At 40.5% G+C, this 16908-nt stretch overlaps 1 protein-coding gene across 5 annotated transcripts in view; it reads left to right on the forward strand.

Annotated features, from left to right (window-relative positions):
• Positions 1-16908, forward strand: part of atp2b3b (ATPase plasma membrane Ca2+ transporting 3b) — a 79964-nt gene that overhangs the window by 47963 nt on the left and 15093 nt on the right. For all 5 annotated transcript variants that reach the window (XM_072696857.1, XM_072696861.1, XM_072696858.1 and 2 more), the window contains 11 exons: positions 1174-1416; positions 2882-3123; positions 3328-3562; positions 4545-4724; positions 4920-5007; positions 6345-6451; positions 7640-7831; positions 8343-8556; positions 9045-9256; positions 11015-11122; positions 13455-13637. In XM_072696857.1, coding sequence (XP_072552958.1) covers positions 1174-1416; positions 2882-3123; positions 3328-3562; positions 4545-4724; positions 4920-5007; positions 6345-6451; positions 7640-7831; positions 8343-8556; positions 9045-9256; positions 11015-11122; positions 13455-13637 — 2004 coding nt within the window. The remainder of the gene's footprint in view (positions 1-1173; positions 1417-2881; positions 3124-3327; positions 3563-4544; positions 4725-4919; positions 5008-6344; positions 6452-7639; positions 7832-8342; positions 8557-9044; positions 9257-11014; positions 11123-13454; positions 13638-16908) is intronic.

Genomic DNA, 16908 nt, shown 5'->3' on the forward strand with positions numbered 1-16908 from the left:
TTATTGTTTTTTGGAAGTGAAAATAAGTGCACATCCCCAGCAACATTAACATATTGGGGGAAAAAATGAAACATAAAATGTACAAAAATATACAGGATTTAACTTTTCAGGGGTGTCCAATGAATAATGTTTTTTCAATTGAATGATTTCGTCTTCGAAGCGACCTTATCTGATGTTCCCTCAACAATACATTCAAAAAGAAATGGGAATATTCCCTTTTACCTCAGAATAATTGAACGGTAAGGTTTATGAACATGCAGAATTAGAGCCTTAGTGTGGTATTATGTTTTGTATTTGCTACAATGTTAAAAGAATAAGATCCTTGAGGAACCTTTGGAGGTTATTCAGTTTGAAACTGTGGAGGAACCTTCAAGGAACCTTGTTTTTCTAAACAACCTTTTCTTGAAGGTTCCTAAAAGCACCTTAATAGATTCATCCACAGTTTCAATTTGAAAAACCTCCAAAAGTCCTTTAAGGATCTTATACTTTTAACAATGTACATAAAAAACAATGGCTACCTTCATTGCTAAACAGAATTAGGAGCTTAGATAACTGCTTTTTGCCTTGATGTTCAAGGGTCAAGTCTACATTTGTCCAAATTCATGCTGCATTTACATTATGACAGTAGACAGATTACGGCAATGCGTACATTCCATGTTTTCAGCACTAGCAGAAACTACACAGTAGTCAGCACAGAACTTCTCCTGACTTCCGCCAAATTTTCTGGAAACAGACGCTATCCATGTATACTTGTACACGTATACAACATACCCTGAAACACCAGCATATATTAGATAATCAGTAACACTTTCAAATGAGTGAGAATCACTCTGAGCTGTTGCATGTTAAGAAGGCAACATTTGCATACAACTGTCCGTTATTTTCTATTGCTGCACTAATTCTTCTATGAGCTGCATACTTTTAACTGATATTATATCGTTGATGTCTCCAAATGAAAGAAAAAAAACCCTCTTCATTTTGAAAGGAGGTCAGTTTAAAAGGATGTTATATAAGTCATTTTGGAGCATTTCTATTGGTTCTTTAGTCATGAAATTTTAACACAATGTGAAGAACAACTGCCAGTTTCAAATTCTTCAAAGATTTTAATGTGACACCATCAATATTCTATCTGCCCGTGCTCTTACCTGTCCATCCTCTACTATTTCTTTCCAGAAAATGATGAAGGACAACAACCTGGTTCGCCACTTGGACGCTTGTGAGACCATGGGCAATGCCACTGCCATTTGCTCTGACAAGACAGGCACTCTGACCACCAACCGCATGACCGTGGTGCAGGCCTACGTGAACGATCAGCACTTCCGTGAGATCCCTGACCCCAGCCAGATCAACCCCAACACCCTTGAGATAGTAGTTAGCGCCATCGCTATCAACAGCGCCTACACCTCTAAGATAATGGTAAGTGGTGCAAGTACTGTGTAGGAACTCCTGGCATCACCCACTCGACTAAAATGGATTTTGAATAGTCCAAGCCAGCTCATGGTCAGACATATGAAAAGCTGTATAAAGTCTTTAGAATATTTCTGTGATGATTAAGCAGTCTCAAATGTTAAGGTGAAAAGGTTCACATTTCATTGCAAACCACACTGACAGCAGATGATAACCTTCAATCTACCCTTTAAAAGAAATGATTAGAGTTATTTAACCAAACAAAGGTCCTTACATTGGGTAAAGTGACAAATCAAATATTGGATGACCTGCAAATCCACAGTGTTGCCTTAGGGCTGTCGTTGTTGTTAGATGCATTTTAGAAGGTTTGTACTAAGGTGTTGTTAAAATTTAATTATACACTATATGTCCAAATGTTTGTAGACACCCCTTCTATTCATTCAATTTATTCAGCTACTTTGCTGACACTGATGTTTAAATACACACGCAGCTTGTCTAGTCCCTGTAGAAAAGTACTTCCAAAGAATAGGGCTCTCGGGAGCAGGGAAACACGAGCCTGTTGGCACCATGCCTGTATACCCCCAGCATTGAACTGTGGAGCAGTGGAATGATGGTGCTCCTTCCAATTCGTACAGTAAGTTGGGGATGAGGTGGGGTGGTGATCATCCAACATCCTGACCCCACTAATGCTCTTGTTGCTAGATGCAGTCATATCCTCACAGTAATACTTAGAAAACCTTTTCTGGTTAGTAGAGACAGTTGTTCCAACAAAAGCCGAACAAACTCTGTGGAAGAAACAACGAATGAACTGGTGTCACAATACTTCCTCATCAACACGTATCTAGATATTTTTGAAAATGTAGGTTTGTGTCTCTGTCTCTAGTGGCATAAACATCTTAGATTCCTAAAAAAGCAAGTGTAACAGCCACAACAGACCTAAATACAGTGCAAAGCTTGTTAACTAGCATTAGCAGCTATATGGGCAAAAGTATTGGGACACCTGCTCATTCCTTATTTATTCTGAAGTCAAGAGTATTAAAAAAAGACTTTATCCTTGGTTTAACTGTCTCTACTATCCAGTGAAGGCTTTCTATTAAATTTTGGAGCATTCCTCTGAATATTTTATTGCATTAAGCACCAAGAGCACTAGTGAGTTGATCACTACTCCAACTCATCCCAAAAGTATTGGATGGAGCACCATCATTTCAGAGAACACAGTTCTTCTGCAATATATACACCTATATATACCTATCTAGGCCACACCTGGCATTAGGTAAGGCCTTTTTGATGCAGATTTTCTTTATATTTAAAAATAGGCATAATGGCCACATCACTTACATAAGAAGAGTACATTAAATGGCTGAATCAAGGTTACATCTTTATGCTTCGTTGTTCATTTTCATTTTTACCTCCGCCACCTCATTCATCTTTCTTTCACCACCACCACACCCCCCCCCTCCCCCCTCCCCATTAGCCTCCCGATGTTGAAGGTGGTCTGCCTAAGCAGATTGGAAATAAGACTGAATGTGGCTTGCTGGGTTTTGTGCTGGACCTGAAGCGAGATTACGCACCTGTGCGTGAGCAGATACCTGAGGAGAAGCTCTATAAAGTCTACACCTTTAACTCCGTCCGCAAGTCCATGAGCACTGTGGTTCAGCTGCCAGATGGCAACTTTCGCCTCTACAGCAAGGGAGCCTCCGAAATTCTCCTAAAGAAGTGAGTCTGCCACTGTCTTATTACTTTTATGGTACCGTTTCAGAACACAGCATTCACTCCCCAGTCCAGACAGTCCTTATATAAAAATGAAAATGTGCCGCAGACAAATTTTGAACATACATTCAACAGTTTAAAAGATCTTATGGGTTTGTGTGTCCCTGTTTTATGTTTCTCTTATGCACATTCCTTGCTGCTCCCTTCCAGATGTTCGTCCATCCTGGGGGCAGGCGGTGAGACGAGGAGCTTCAGGCCACGGGACAGGGATGAGATGGTGAAGAAGGTGATTGAGCCCATGGCATGTGAGGGCCTGCGTACCATCTGTATTGCTTACCGTGACCTGTCTGGCGAACCTGAGCCTGAATGGGAAAACGAAGCTGACATTGTTACTGACCTTACCTGCATTGCTGTTGTGGGCATCGAGGATCCTGTGAGACCTGAGGTATGTGGAGAGCAGGTGAAATGAATCTGGAGCAGTGGTCCACAGTCATGAAAGAAGCATGGCCGTTTTAACACCCTTGACAAATGTATGCTGGGCATGCCTGTTGACCAAAATTTCATTCATTATTTTCAGTTTCCGTCTCAGTGGATACTAAGATGCAAAAAGATGTTTTTGTGATTTCACAAAGAAACAGCACATTCACATATATTTGCCTAGTCAGCCTAAAGCAATTTTGCCCCACCCATTCACTTAAGGTATAACAAGTGTTTTAGCCTGAACAGCTTTTTAATTCAATACAGAGCTGCCATTTACATGCCCCAGTATATATCAGTCTTGAAGGCACAGTTTTAAAATCACTTCTAACAAATCAATTATAATAAATAAAAAGGGATGAAGAACAATCATGACTTGATTATGACTGGTTTGGTACAGAAATTACAAAAATAAGTGGATGTGAGGGAGGAGACATAAAATATGAAAATAATGTAGAATATGAGCCCTTTATATCAGTCAGTTTCAAAACATACAAGGAGTGTCACCAAAAAGTGCAAAAACAATTCATAAAAATACCACAGGGTACATGATATAAAGTTTTCATAATGTAATAATAAAATAATAACCATGAAAAACAATTGATTTAAAATGAATAATTTAAAAATCTATTCAATGAATTAAAAGATTTTTTTGTTCAAAATAATAATTCTTTGATCAGAAAAAAATAATGTACACATGAACAAAGTATATTTCTAATATAAATCTAAACTAGGTTTAATGATATAAACTAATAGGTTTTAGGCTATTGAAGAGGGTATTTAATTTATAAAAATAAAAATGTCTCTTTCCTAGCAGATAAGGATGTGGTTGAGGTTGTGCCAGTTGTGCAGATATAGTGAGCATATCACTTTACAGGTTCAATTCCTAGCTAGCAAAAGGCCACAATAAAAATATGTGTGTTCAACCGTATTATATTTTCCCACTAAAGGTCCCTGAAGCCATCCGGAAGTGTCAGAGAGCAGGCATCACTGTGCGCATGGTCACTGGAGACAACATCAACACAGCCCGCGCCATCGCAGCCAAGTGCGGCATCATCCAGCCTGGCGATGACTTCCTCTGTATAGAGGGCAAGGATTTCAACCGGCGAATAAGGAACGAGAAAGGAGAGGTAATGCATGCTGTTCCTGACATTAGTGACCTTGTCTCATCAGCTTTTATTGGTTGACAAATTTTACACAAACACACGCAAGTAAAAAGAAATACTGTGTGGATACTACAGTCTACTGTATAGAGACTTTTATTATAGACATTGATTTGTAATAACAGTCTGGCCTCTCTGCCTCTGCTGGTTTATGTGTTTTAGATTGAGCAGGAGAGGATTGATAAGATCTGGCCTAAACTGAGAGTTCTGGCTCGCTCCTCGCCCACAGACAAGCATACTCTGGTTAAAGGTAGGAAACCTGCTCCCTACTCTCTATTGACCTCTGAAGTTGTGTGTCATTGTGTAGTCAAGGTCATGTCCATGTTTGGACATGGATTTCTCAGAAATTTCTCAGAAGATTTTCAGAAATTGCTGCAACTGCATCCTGTGGTTAACAAATTAGATTAGCCCATTCGGCTAAAGTTTGCAGCTGACCAAATGGACAAAGATAAAGTCGTCTGGACTGTAACTGTACTGTGTTTTGACCCTGTGTTGATTTCAGAAATGAAAAATGAAGAAACAAAAATTTTGTGCAAAATATGTAACCTTTAAGCACCACTGTGTTTTACTGAGGTTGTCACTCGTATGATGTAGGTTCAGCACATAGCAGTGTTATCTTGCATGAAGCAAAATTGGTATTTTGCTCATTAACAAATTCCTATTTCAAATAATCCAGAGGCATTCGAAAGGTCATATCGGATTTGGAGCACTTTAGTTTATCACAGAGCATGATTTTTGAAAATCCCATTGATTTGTGTCATAGTAAAACAAGCAGTGGATCGTTCTGTGGAAAATTTCCCTTACCTCAAATGTAGACATGACATAATTGGTGTTCAGTGTTTTCTTCTTTAGCTTTGCACTGAAACTATGAGGCTAATGTAGCTAATGTCAGCTTATGTACACCAATTAGCATTGTCCAAACTATGTGTCTGAATGACCTCATTGAGTTGACAAATAATCTCAAGTGGACTTGTTCATGTGGTTTCTGGCAACATGCTCTTATCTGTACAGTAGGCAGAAATAAAGCAGATGCGAAAACCATTGGTAGCAGTTTTATTGAGGATATCATTTTGTTTGTATTTTTAGATGTAATTTTATGCTGTGTGTATTTATTTAGTTATTCATGTTTTAGTTAAAAATGAGACAATGCTGTGTGTATTTATTTAGTTATTCATGTTTTGATGAATGAGACAAATGGACATTTTACAAGACATTTTAACCATTATGTCTTATGCATTATTTCTGTAGATTGAATAGAAAATAAGTAAAGGATTGCCAGTCCTTTGATTCATGTGAATTTGATTCAATATGATACCAAGGCGTCTATGACAGAGTACTGTCTTCATTAATTTTTCAATTTAGCAACAATAATGAGTGACTGAACATGTGCTGGACACTGTAATACAGATTGATTGGGTATGATAGGTTGTAATTTTGTATACTTAGTTCATCTACAACTTGAATTACTTTCATTTTAATTATACACAATGGAACAGACACTGGAAATGTCAGCTTGCACTGAAACAATTGGCACTGAATAGAATACTATGTCTTAAGCGTCACTTACGCATTGCTAATTATCTGTAGGCATCATCGACAGCACTGTGATGGAGCAGAGGCAGGTGGTGGCTGTGACAGGTGATGGCACCAATGATGGACCTGCTCTAAAGAAAGCAGATGTGGGCTTTGCCATGGTGAGTGGATCTATCCATCCATCTATCCATCCATCCATCCATTCATCCATCCATCCATCTATCTATCTATATGGACAACAGTATTTGGACTAAGTTTCTCTACTGGGGCAGTGGTGGCTCAGCGGTTAGAGCGCCGGGATATTGATAACAGGGTTGTGGGTTCGATTCCCGGGCTCGGCAAGCTGCCACTGTTGGGCCCTTGAGCAAGGCCCTTTACCCTCTCTGCTCCCCAGGCGCTGGAGTTGGCTGCCCACCGCTCTGGGTGTGTGTGTGTGTGTACTCACTGCCCCTAACACGTGTGTGAGTGTATGTTCACTACCAGATGGGTTAAATGCGGAGGACGCATTTCGCTGTACAGTGTACACTGTTCAGTGACAAATACGTGCACCTTTACCTTTACTGTCCAGGGAATGCTTTCATCTAACGCTTTCTAAATGTTGGAGCATTGCTGTGAGGATTTAATTGCATTCAGCGACATTGGATGGATTGGATGGAACACCATTCCAGAGAACACACTTCCACTGCTCCACAGCTCAATGCTGGGGGTTTCATACTCCCCTAGCCCTAGCCAATAGGTTCATTAGGACATCTAGCATCTCTATCTGTCTAAATATCAATCGGTCCATCCATTCATTCATGCACCTTGTTTTTATCTTTGAACTTTCGGAGCTACTGAACGCTGTACGTTGTAGAGTCCGCTGGGCTTTGTTAGGGATTATGCTGCTGAAACCCCATGTCTCACCAGTATATCATGTTAATGATCTCTCAGCTGGCCCGGGAGCGGCAAAACCTTCATTCTCTCTGCCATTTCTTTTGATATTACTGCTCTTTTACACGGCCAATGAATCTTTCATATTGTTTTAATGTTTCAGTGTTAAGTTCAGCCTTGCAGTATAACCAGGTTATATAAGCGTTCTGTTAGGGGAAGATTTCTAGCCACAGGTTTTTCCTTCTTTGGGCAAGTGTTTATGGAAGTATTGCCCTTTAAAGCCTGTTTTTTTTATTTGCAGCTGATGATGATGAATGCAACAGTCACAGTGTTTAGGCATTCGCTGTTTGTTACAGCACGGAATAGCCAAATTTGTCCAGTTTATGGGAATTGGTTCAGTACATTGCTTTATGACCTCGAATTCCCCTCTTTGTGTCTGTCTCCCACTATCTCTTTCTCTCTCTCTCCCTTTCTCTCAGGGCATAGCTGGTACTGATGTAGCTAAAGAGGCCTCCGACATCATCCTGACTGATGATAATTTCTCCAGCATTGTGAAGGCAGTCATGTGGGGGCGGAATGTCTATGACAGCATTTCGAAATTCCTGCAGTTTCAGCTTACTGTCAATGTAGTGGCCGTCATAGTGGCCTTCACTGGAGCCTGTATCACACAGGTAATACACGCCCACACACAGCAAATATTATGCACACACACACACTCACACTCACACTTTGACACGCTCTCAGGCTGTAATCTGTCAGGCATCGACCACAGTTCCATGACAAGTGTGAGTAGCCTATGCTAGATCAGCATTATCTCCATGTCATGCAGGTTACTGGAACTTACTGCATTGCACCTCATAGGCAGGCAGAGGACAGTGGGAGAGGCATGCTGAGTTCTGAGCCCCCTGCTGGAGGCTGGTAGTACTGCACATTAAACTCAATTTATGATTACAAGTGTGAATACCAGACGTCCTATGTTTACAGGACGGGAAGCTTCAGTTTAGGTGTTCAGAATTTTTCTAGTAGGTTGTTCAAAATCTGTCCAGTTATGAATATCCTGACCACATGACCACAAGGAGGTAGGGTACTAATGTGACTAATGTGTTATTTTACAGTGATTAGATCTCCATGGCCACCATACAAGTGTTTTCCATGCATAAGTGTGTGCATTTATTTTTCCAGGACTCTCCTCTGAAAGCTGTTCAGATGTTATGGGTTAATCTGATTATGGACACGTTTGCGTCTCTTGCTCTGGCCACTGAGCCGCCCACTGAAGCTCTGCTGCTGAGAAAACCCTATGGCCGCAACAACCCCCTCATCTCCCTTACCATGATGAAGAATATCCTGGGCCATGGAGTCTATCAGCTCGTCATCATTTTCACCCTGTTGTTTGTCGGTAAGTGTGGGAGTTCCTCAATGTCATACAGTATGGGTTCCTCAAATACAGTCCTGGGGTGTCCAGCCCAGATTGGTGGTTTACCTGCTCAAACACACCTTCTAAACCTGGCAATTCTGGTAACAAATGAATTGATCCAGGTGTGTTTAGGCAGAGAAATCAAACAGCTGTGCTAGACATTAGCCCCCCAGGACCAGATTTGGAGAACCCTGTCATTCAGTGTCAGAAACCACATGAACAAGTCTGATAATTAAGATTACCTAACACAGGTTGATGATTCAGGCATGCAATTAGCATGTTTTTTTTAATGTCATTTCTGTACATAAGCGTCCATTCATTTCTAGCTACAGTAGCCTAAAGAAACTAAAGAAGCAAACTTCAGATCCTGAACAAGGTCTTTGACTGTTGATTGACTGCATTTGGTTCTCGAGCGCACTTGCGTGTCCCAGCTCTGACCTCTATGTTCGTGTCTCTTCTACGCTGCTTAGGAGAGAAGATCTTTAACATCGACAGCGGCCGCAATGCTCCACTGCACTCGCCTCCCTCCGAGCACTACACCATCATCTTCAACACCTTCGTTCTCATGCAACTGTTCAACGAGATCAACGCTCGCAAGATCCATGGAGAGAGGAACGTCTTTGACGGCATCTTCTCTAACCCCATCTTCTGCAGTATCGTGCTGGGCACATTTGGAGTTCAGGTCGTACACTGTCTACCCTGTTCATTGCTTACGCTGTTAGCAGAAACAGTTCTGTAGAGGCTCTCCGACTTAACAATAGTGCCTTCAATAGAGATATATTTGTAAAAGGTTGTTTAAAGAATCATATACAGCAGGTCATCCATCTTAGGTAAGCGACGTTTAAACATTCAAATGATTCTTCGAGTTGACATGGATCTATTTACAGTACTGTGCAGGAGTTTTAGGCAGCTGTGAAAATCTTTTTCTGGACTGTACATTTTTATTTGCTCAGTAAAATGTTAGATTAGAACCAATACCAATAGTATAATTATTGAATATTGTATTTATTATTCTGTTTTCGTTTAACCATATCCAAAGCTCTCCTTGTGTGGCCTAGTATTACTTGTATCACTATCATCCAGTTACTTGTCTGGCAAATGAATGCTTAATGATGTTAAATCAGGTGAGCTGGTGATGGAATTGAGCAAACCCCCACACTGGCTGGGGATCTTTCTACAAAAAGGGAAATTCTTGTTACTTTTTACTGCATTTATGTTTACATGGATCTATTTTAATGATATATGGAGTTACAAAATGATATATTGTTACCTATCTTACACCCTGTTGCTCATTGCTATCTTACACCCCACCAACAGTCTATTTTCACTCCTTCCGCCTGCGTCGTTTAAATAGCAATGGTGCTTGCGAATATATCTACACCGATGCCCGTGGTGGTCTCAAAATAAGGTGTGTTCAGGTAAATTTCTGACATATTATTATATTAGCAACACAGAAAAACACAGGTGCGGCACTGACTGAAAACAACCTAGGCAGACGCCAACATTCAGACGTTCATTGCTATCAGTCGTGTGCCCGACGTGCGTATAACCAGGCTTTGTGCCATTGAAATAGCATTCCGCCAAAGTCAGACCACACCTGGTTCTTAATGGGAATGGTAAGCGACACGCTGATAGGTTTATTGCATGTTACGTCCAAAACACACCCATGATTAATTAAGAGACTTAGTACATACCTTTTGCTCATTTCGATCTGCGCAAGGCGTACTTTTCCTGTTGTTACCGTAGCAAAGACACACTGACATGCCCTAAATCAAGCTGCACGGTGCGTGGTTCATGGCCTGCCTAAAATAGGGCCCCATGGAGTTACAAGCAAGAACACATTTACTAAAAAGATTCATTGCGTAAAATCATGTGCTGAGGTCCATAAAACCTTTGCACAGTACTGTAGATCAGTTGTCTTTAATAGAGAACCCTTGAAGAATCCCCTTTTAATGGTATAAATAGCTAGGAATAAGCACTTTATCTGTGTTTACTGAATTTGAATATGAGTAAATATATTTATTTTTAACAAACAGGCAAAGTAGTTTTTATATGGTAAAGGATAAGATGAGAAAGATTTTATAGTGATTGCTAAACCGTATATCGCTTGCATGAGCGGTGGTCTATACCATAACCTTGTTCAGGTTGATTTTTTGCGTTTTAGGTGTTTTAGGCACACAACCATTCAGTAGCACAGGTTTATACTGTGCAGGTGCATGATTTTATGCCAGCGTTATATCAGCATCCCTCTATTTGAATAAGTGCACCTTTCCCTACTGAGAACAATTTGAAAGGGGAGAATGTGGGGTCAGTTATTGTGCACCGCTGATTGCGGTACTGCCGCTCAGCAGGGCCAGCGATACAGGCAGTGTGGAGTAAGTGGATGGCTTGCTGTGTTCCGTCATGTGTGACTCGTGTTGTGTGTGTGTCCACTGTGCAGATTGTGATAGTGCAGTTCGGGGGAAAGCCCTTCAGCTGTGCCCCTCTCAACATGGAGCAGTGGCTGTGGTGCCTCTTTGTGGGAGTGGGAGAGCTACTGTGGGGCCAGGTGGGGAGAGAGAGAGAGAGAGAGAGAGAGAGAGAGAGAGAGTGAATGAGACAGGTGGATGAATTATGAATGAATTATGAATTATGGAAAGAGAGAGAGAGAGAGAAATGAGACAGGAATGGTGATGAGTGGATGTATTATGAAGTATGCATCATACCATTAAAAAAAGAAATTCAGTTAAAGCACAGTCGAAAAATATGGGTCAAAAGTTTGGCCACACTACTTTTTCTTTCTTTTATTTTTTGACTTTTCTGCTATTTAGAATAGTTTTGCATATATGACAGCTAAAATAATATTAATTTGGAATTACTACTACAGTCAGAAATATGGATTTGTAGATTTGTAATTGACACGACTGATTGACATTGGGCATATCATAAGGTAGTAATTATGGACATATAATGATATGTACTTACAGTTTACATATTCCAACTGTAAATATGACCATGTAATTTCTTTCAGTTGTTTCAGATGTTTTCAATTTCACATGCTTACCTTTGTTTTTTTTAATAATACAATTATCATATAATATAATAAATTACAGAGACACCAACTCCAGCATTCATGTTTGCTTATAAAATTCAGATGTTCAATAATTGATCTTTTAAATCATGTCTTTAGGATTAGAAAAAAAACCCCCAAAACATTCAATCAGATGTGTTCAAACTCTAAAAACCCCCCAAAGAACCATTTAAACATCCATAAACATCTATAAGTCCATACATTTCTAAACACAGTGCTGGTATGCTCCCCCAAACCTAAAAACATAATATTAACAATACTTCAGTCAAACGTTTGTGACTTTTTGCATCAAGTCTTTTACATCGCTGTGGAGGAATTCTGGCCCACTCTTCTTTGCAGACATTTGTGATCTGAAACAAGTAACATGCAAAAATAGAAGAAATTGGGAAAGGGCGACTCCTTTTTCACAGCACTACATATACACATAGGTGCCCGAACAGTGGAACAGAATATTACCAGCAATCTTACATCAAAATCTGATGATCTTTTGCCATTTCTAAATTTGTTTTAGACATTCGACCATGCAGCAGCAGACAATGAAAATGATAGCTTGCTAGATCTGCCCTGATACCCTGTTTATTATTTATATCTCAATATCTCAAAGTGAGAAAGAAGAAAATTTTGAAAAAATGAGCTTGTAACTACACTATTCACTATATAATAAGATGGGGCAGTGGTAGCTCACTGTGCTCTAGATAAAAGGATTGTGTGTTCGATACACAGCAAGATGCCGCGGTTGGGCCCTTGAGCAAGGCCTTTCACTCATCTTGCTCCCGGGTGCCGCAGCGATTGTTGCCCACCGCTCCAGGCACATGTGCTCACTGTCCACTGTGTGTGTTTGATCACCAGTGTGTATGTGTGTGTTCACTGCACTGATGGGTTAAAGGCAGAGGCCAGATTCTATTCATTCCAATGTCCAACACAAATATGGTTGTCTTGTCTTGTCACTGTATCTACTGGTACATTGCTTGTGTTAATGTACATTGAACTATGATACATATTCATGCAACATTGAGCACTTTTAGCCCAAAATGACACGTATTAGAAACCCGGAACCCCAGAAACCCATACTTATTTTATTCCCCCACTTCCACACAAAATCAGGCACCTATTGTATATATGTGTATATTTGTATACAGTTGTAATCAAAATGAATTAACCCCCATGGCAAATTAGGTTTATTAGCAAAAATTACAAATGTTCAGCTGTTTGCAATAAACCAATCAAACAAGAACAATTTCATAGCTCAACACAATTAATAAAACAAGTGCTTTCTGCAAATGGTCTCCAGGTTACTAATATTTATGGGTTTGTGTGCTGCAACCGATTTTTTCTAATCCCTCCAAAGATTTTCCATGGGGTTTAAGTCATGCGATCCTCCAGAATCTTCCAGGACTTCTTCTGAAACTAAGCTTTGGTGGACTTTTAGGTATGCTTGGGATTATTGTCCTGTCAACAAACCCCCTAGCCAGTCCAGGCATTTGATGTGTTTTACCTCAATCACACCTGATGCACCAAATGAAAACCTTGATTTGCCACCTGATTTTGCCCATATGAGAGATTCTATTCAGGGAGTTGAATAATTCTGAGACTGCATTTTGTGTTGAATTTGGAGAAAGCACTTGTTCTGTTAGTTGTGTTGAGCTATTAAATTGATCTTGATTGATTGGTTTATCGCAAACAGATGGATTTTGATACATAAACCTAATTTGCAATCCGGGTTGAACAATTTTGATTGTAACTGTGTTTATGAACATGCTGTACATATACATGCGTATAGATTTGGTCAGCATCACTCTCTCTGCACCAGGTCATCGCCACAGTACCCACCAGCCACCTGAAGTGTCTGAAGGAGGCGGGCACAGGGCCAGGTACTGACGAGATGACGGAGGACGAGCTGGCTGAGGATGAAGAAGAGATAGACCACGCTGAGAGAGAGCTACGCAGGGGCCAGATCCTCTGGTTCAGAGGCCTCAACCGCATCCAGACTCAGGTGCTGTGTGTGTGTGTGTGACCTCTGTCCCCTCATCCACACTGGTAGCAGTAGTGTTAGTAGAAATTGTTGTTGTGATGATTTTCACAGGCAGTGAGACACAGAATGCTGTTTTGATTTGCTTTACCCTTGCCTCTCTCTCTCTCTCTCTCTCTCTCTCTCTCTCTGTTTGGCTGGTCTCTTTCTCTTCTATTCCTCCCACCCTCCTTGAGAGTCTCCAAAACATCAGCTTATCTTTGCCTCTTTCACTCTGCGGTCGCTGCTTTTGGGATCCTTCACTAAATGAGTATAGATTTCCCTGACAGGGATCTATAAAGCTCCTCCCCTGCTCAAAGCTGTTTTGCTACTCTATTATGTAACCGGAGTCTTTTAGAGGTCTGATTTATTGCTTAGTTTCTCCTTTGCCTCTGAGCTGCATGGTTCATCCAGTGGAGGTCTAGGGGACTTCCCACGACTGCTCTGCCTAATCTGGACCTTCTTTTATATCGAAAAATTCTGTGAACATTTCCGATTCTGAAAACTCTCAGCAGTGCACTCACAAATGTATAGGAGAAGGGGGAACAACTGGGAATAATCAAGCCATGGGTTTAGATATGATCCTTGAAAATTTGGAAAACCTGGACATTTGAAGACATGTTCTACAACTGGTAGAAAATTGATAAATATGTCCTGGAAAAGCATTTTTTTTGGGGGGGGGGGCCAAAATTGTGGGAACCCTGTATTTGATTGCCTAGGTTTCTGTTGTTATTGAATAATCCCCATAGACACAATGTTATGTACCAAGTTCTTTCTTCTTGTTCCTTAGTACGTCTTACATCTATCTGCTTGTTTTTTCTCTCTCCATCGTAAGGGCTCTCTCTCTCCTTTAATTCTGTCCTTTCATTTCCACACTGTATGTATTATAGATTTTCTTTCTCTCCTTTAATTTCATTCCTTTTTTGGTTCAAGCTCTTCTTCTGCCAAACTTCGGCTAATGGTGCTTCTTATTTTCAAGAGTTTTAAATGAGTGAATTCTCTTTGTCTTAAGGCCACTCCCTGAATCTGAATGTGCCAAAACCAATGTGTTGTGTATGTATTTGCAGGTGTATATGTGTGTGTGTGTGTGTGTGTGTGTGTGTGTGTGTGTGAGTTATTGGATTTCTGCTGGAGCTGGAGCAGTGCCTTTCTATCTCCTATGTCTGCTGAAACAGTAGCAGAGCTATGAGGGGACATGATGATGTGCTGGTGATATGTGTGATTTAAAAGAAAGGTGTGCTTGTGTGAGGTTGTGTAAGGACGTCTAAGGCAGTATGCGGTTTGATGGACTAAATATCAGCCAGTGTTTCTGTGAGTTGTTGAGGTTGAGAGGTTGAGAACATTTTCTATAGTGCAAAGTAACTGTTTTACCTGCAGTGTTTCTCACGATCTACATCTGCATGATTCAGAGCACAACCATCGTGCTGACCATTGCACACAATGTTTTTGATAGACCTTGGCACAGTTTTGAATGTATGCAGGAGACATATTGTATTGTATTACAGACGGAGGAGCTTCTTTAGTTATATTTGTGACACTTTTCTCCAGTAACCTGCTCAAAACAGAGAACATGGCCAGAAACATGTAGACAAACCTTTAGCTTTGGTTTAGTCGCCAGTGCTGTATGTTTAATAAATTACAATTATTCTATTTATTATAAACACTGAGGCTTACAATGTTAAAAATTTTAGGTTAGCCTATAGGCTATTGTTGCCTATTGTTGTCTGATAGGTTAGGCTATATTTTAAGTTGATACAACCACAATTCTAAAATTAGATAAGCCCCTGTTTATGTTTAACACAGGGAGATGACTCGTGTATAGAAGGCTAATCTATGTAGCAAATTTGGCAAGTTGTTTCTTTTGCATCTTTGAAGACAGTAACAGTTTTTTACATTTTGTAGGCACAGTAATTGACCATTTCAATAATCCCACTTAAACTTTGAAGTAATGCACTGGGAAAAAACACTGTTTGTTATGTAAATGTATGTTGTATATGAAATATATATTTACAGTCATATCAGAATATTATGACTCTTCCTGGTTTGGAATGAACGTGGCAAGGTGGTAGGGTGGTAGCATCTTGGAAACTCTGTAATTTCATGGGATGTTCTAGAGCTGTCTAAATGAAGGTGTACCAAGAATTTATATCTCGCACATTAAGTGCCTCCCAATGGCATAACAGTGGTGCCCAACGGCTGTTGATGCCAGCGAGTAGCTCAGAGCAATATACCTAATACAGTCCATGCTACAACGCCTCACTGCTGTCAACAGGTATCAGGCAGGTGGTCATAATATTCTGATATGACTGTGCAGAAGCTGTTTGGGAGAATGTAGTTCTGAGAGGATGAGTGGACTGCAGCTTTGTGCCGTGCCATTTCAGGGGCATTAAAGAGTTTTTGCATCAAGCCAAAAAAGGAAGACTGTGTTCTGCTCTAGCACACAATCAATAGTCATTCTACAACCCCAGCTTCAAAGACAATCTTTCAGAACCTACACACACACACACACACACACACACACACCTCCAACAGTTGGTACCTTTTGGTAGCACTTTGTCACTTTGTCGTTCCTGCACTCTCTAATGTACACATACAGACGCACTCACACACACAGTGAGCTAAGAGGATGATTTGCAGCTGTATGATGAGGGGTTTAGTGTGGGCGTGGCAGGCGCAGATTGCTGAAGTGCTAGCAAAGCTCCTTACAAGGTTTCTATCGATCCCCTCACCGCTCGCCACTGAGTTGGCAAAACAGAACACACATTAGAGCAGTTAGCTTCATGTCATCAGTCAGTGAATTTGATCAAGGCTTTAGTCCAGCAGCGGCTCCACTAAAGAGTCCGGGCTGACCCTTCATCAATAAGCTTTGGACAGGCGTGATGGCCCACAGATTGGGGCCAGTACTAGAGCCAGGGTGGAGAGGGCAAAGTGCAGTATGTGTGGTTGAGGACTAAAAAGACAAAACACACAATATTTAGGGCTTTTTCATATAAATTCATTTAGAATCTGTAGTATAAAATATGTTTGCTGTCTCAAAGAGTGAGGAAAGTAAAAGTCTGGTGGGAAATCAAATGTAAACTATATTCTGCAAATTAGCGCAAGAACTGTGTCATTTTTGTGGCTCATGCAATTTTGTAGTGTAGTTGCTTATTAAAGGAATGGTCCTGTCCAATATTGCTAATCTTGCTAACAGCGAGTGCAAGTGAACAGTACCCATTAATTGTTAGTATCATTAGCATGTATGGCTAAACTGTTT

Source organism: Salminus brasiliensis, chromosome 14 (genome assembly GCF_030463535.1).
Source record: "Salminus brasiliensis chromosome 14, fSalBra1.hap2, whole genome shotgun sequence".
Classification (NCBI taxonomy): domain Eukaryota; kingdom Metazoa; phylum Chordata; class Actinopteri; order Characiformes; family Bryconidae; genus Salminus; species Salminus brasiliensis.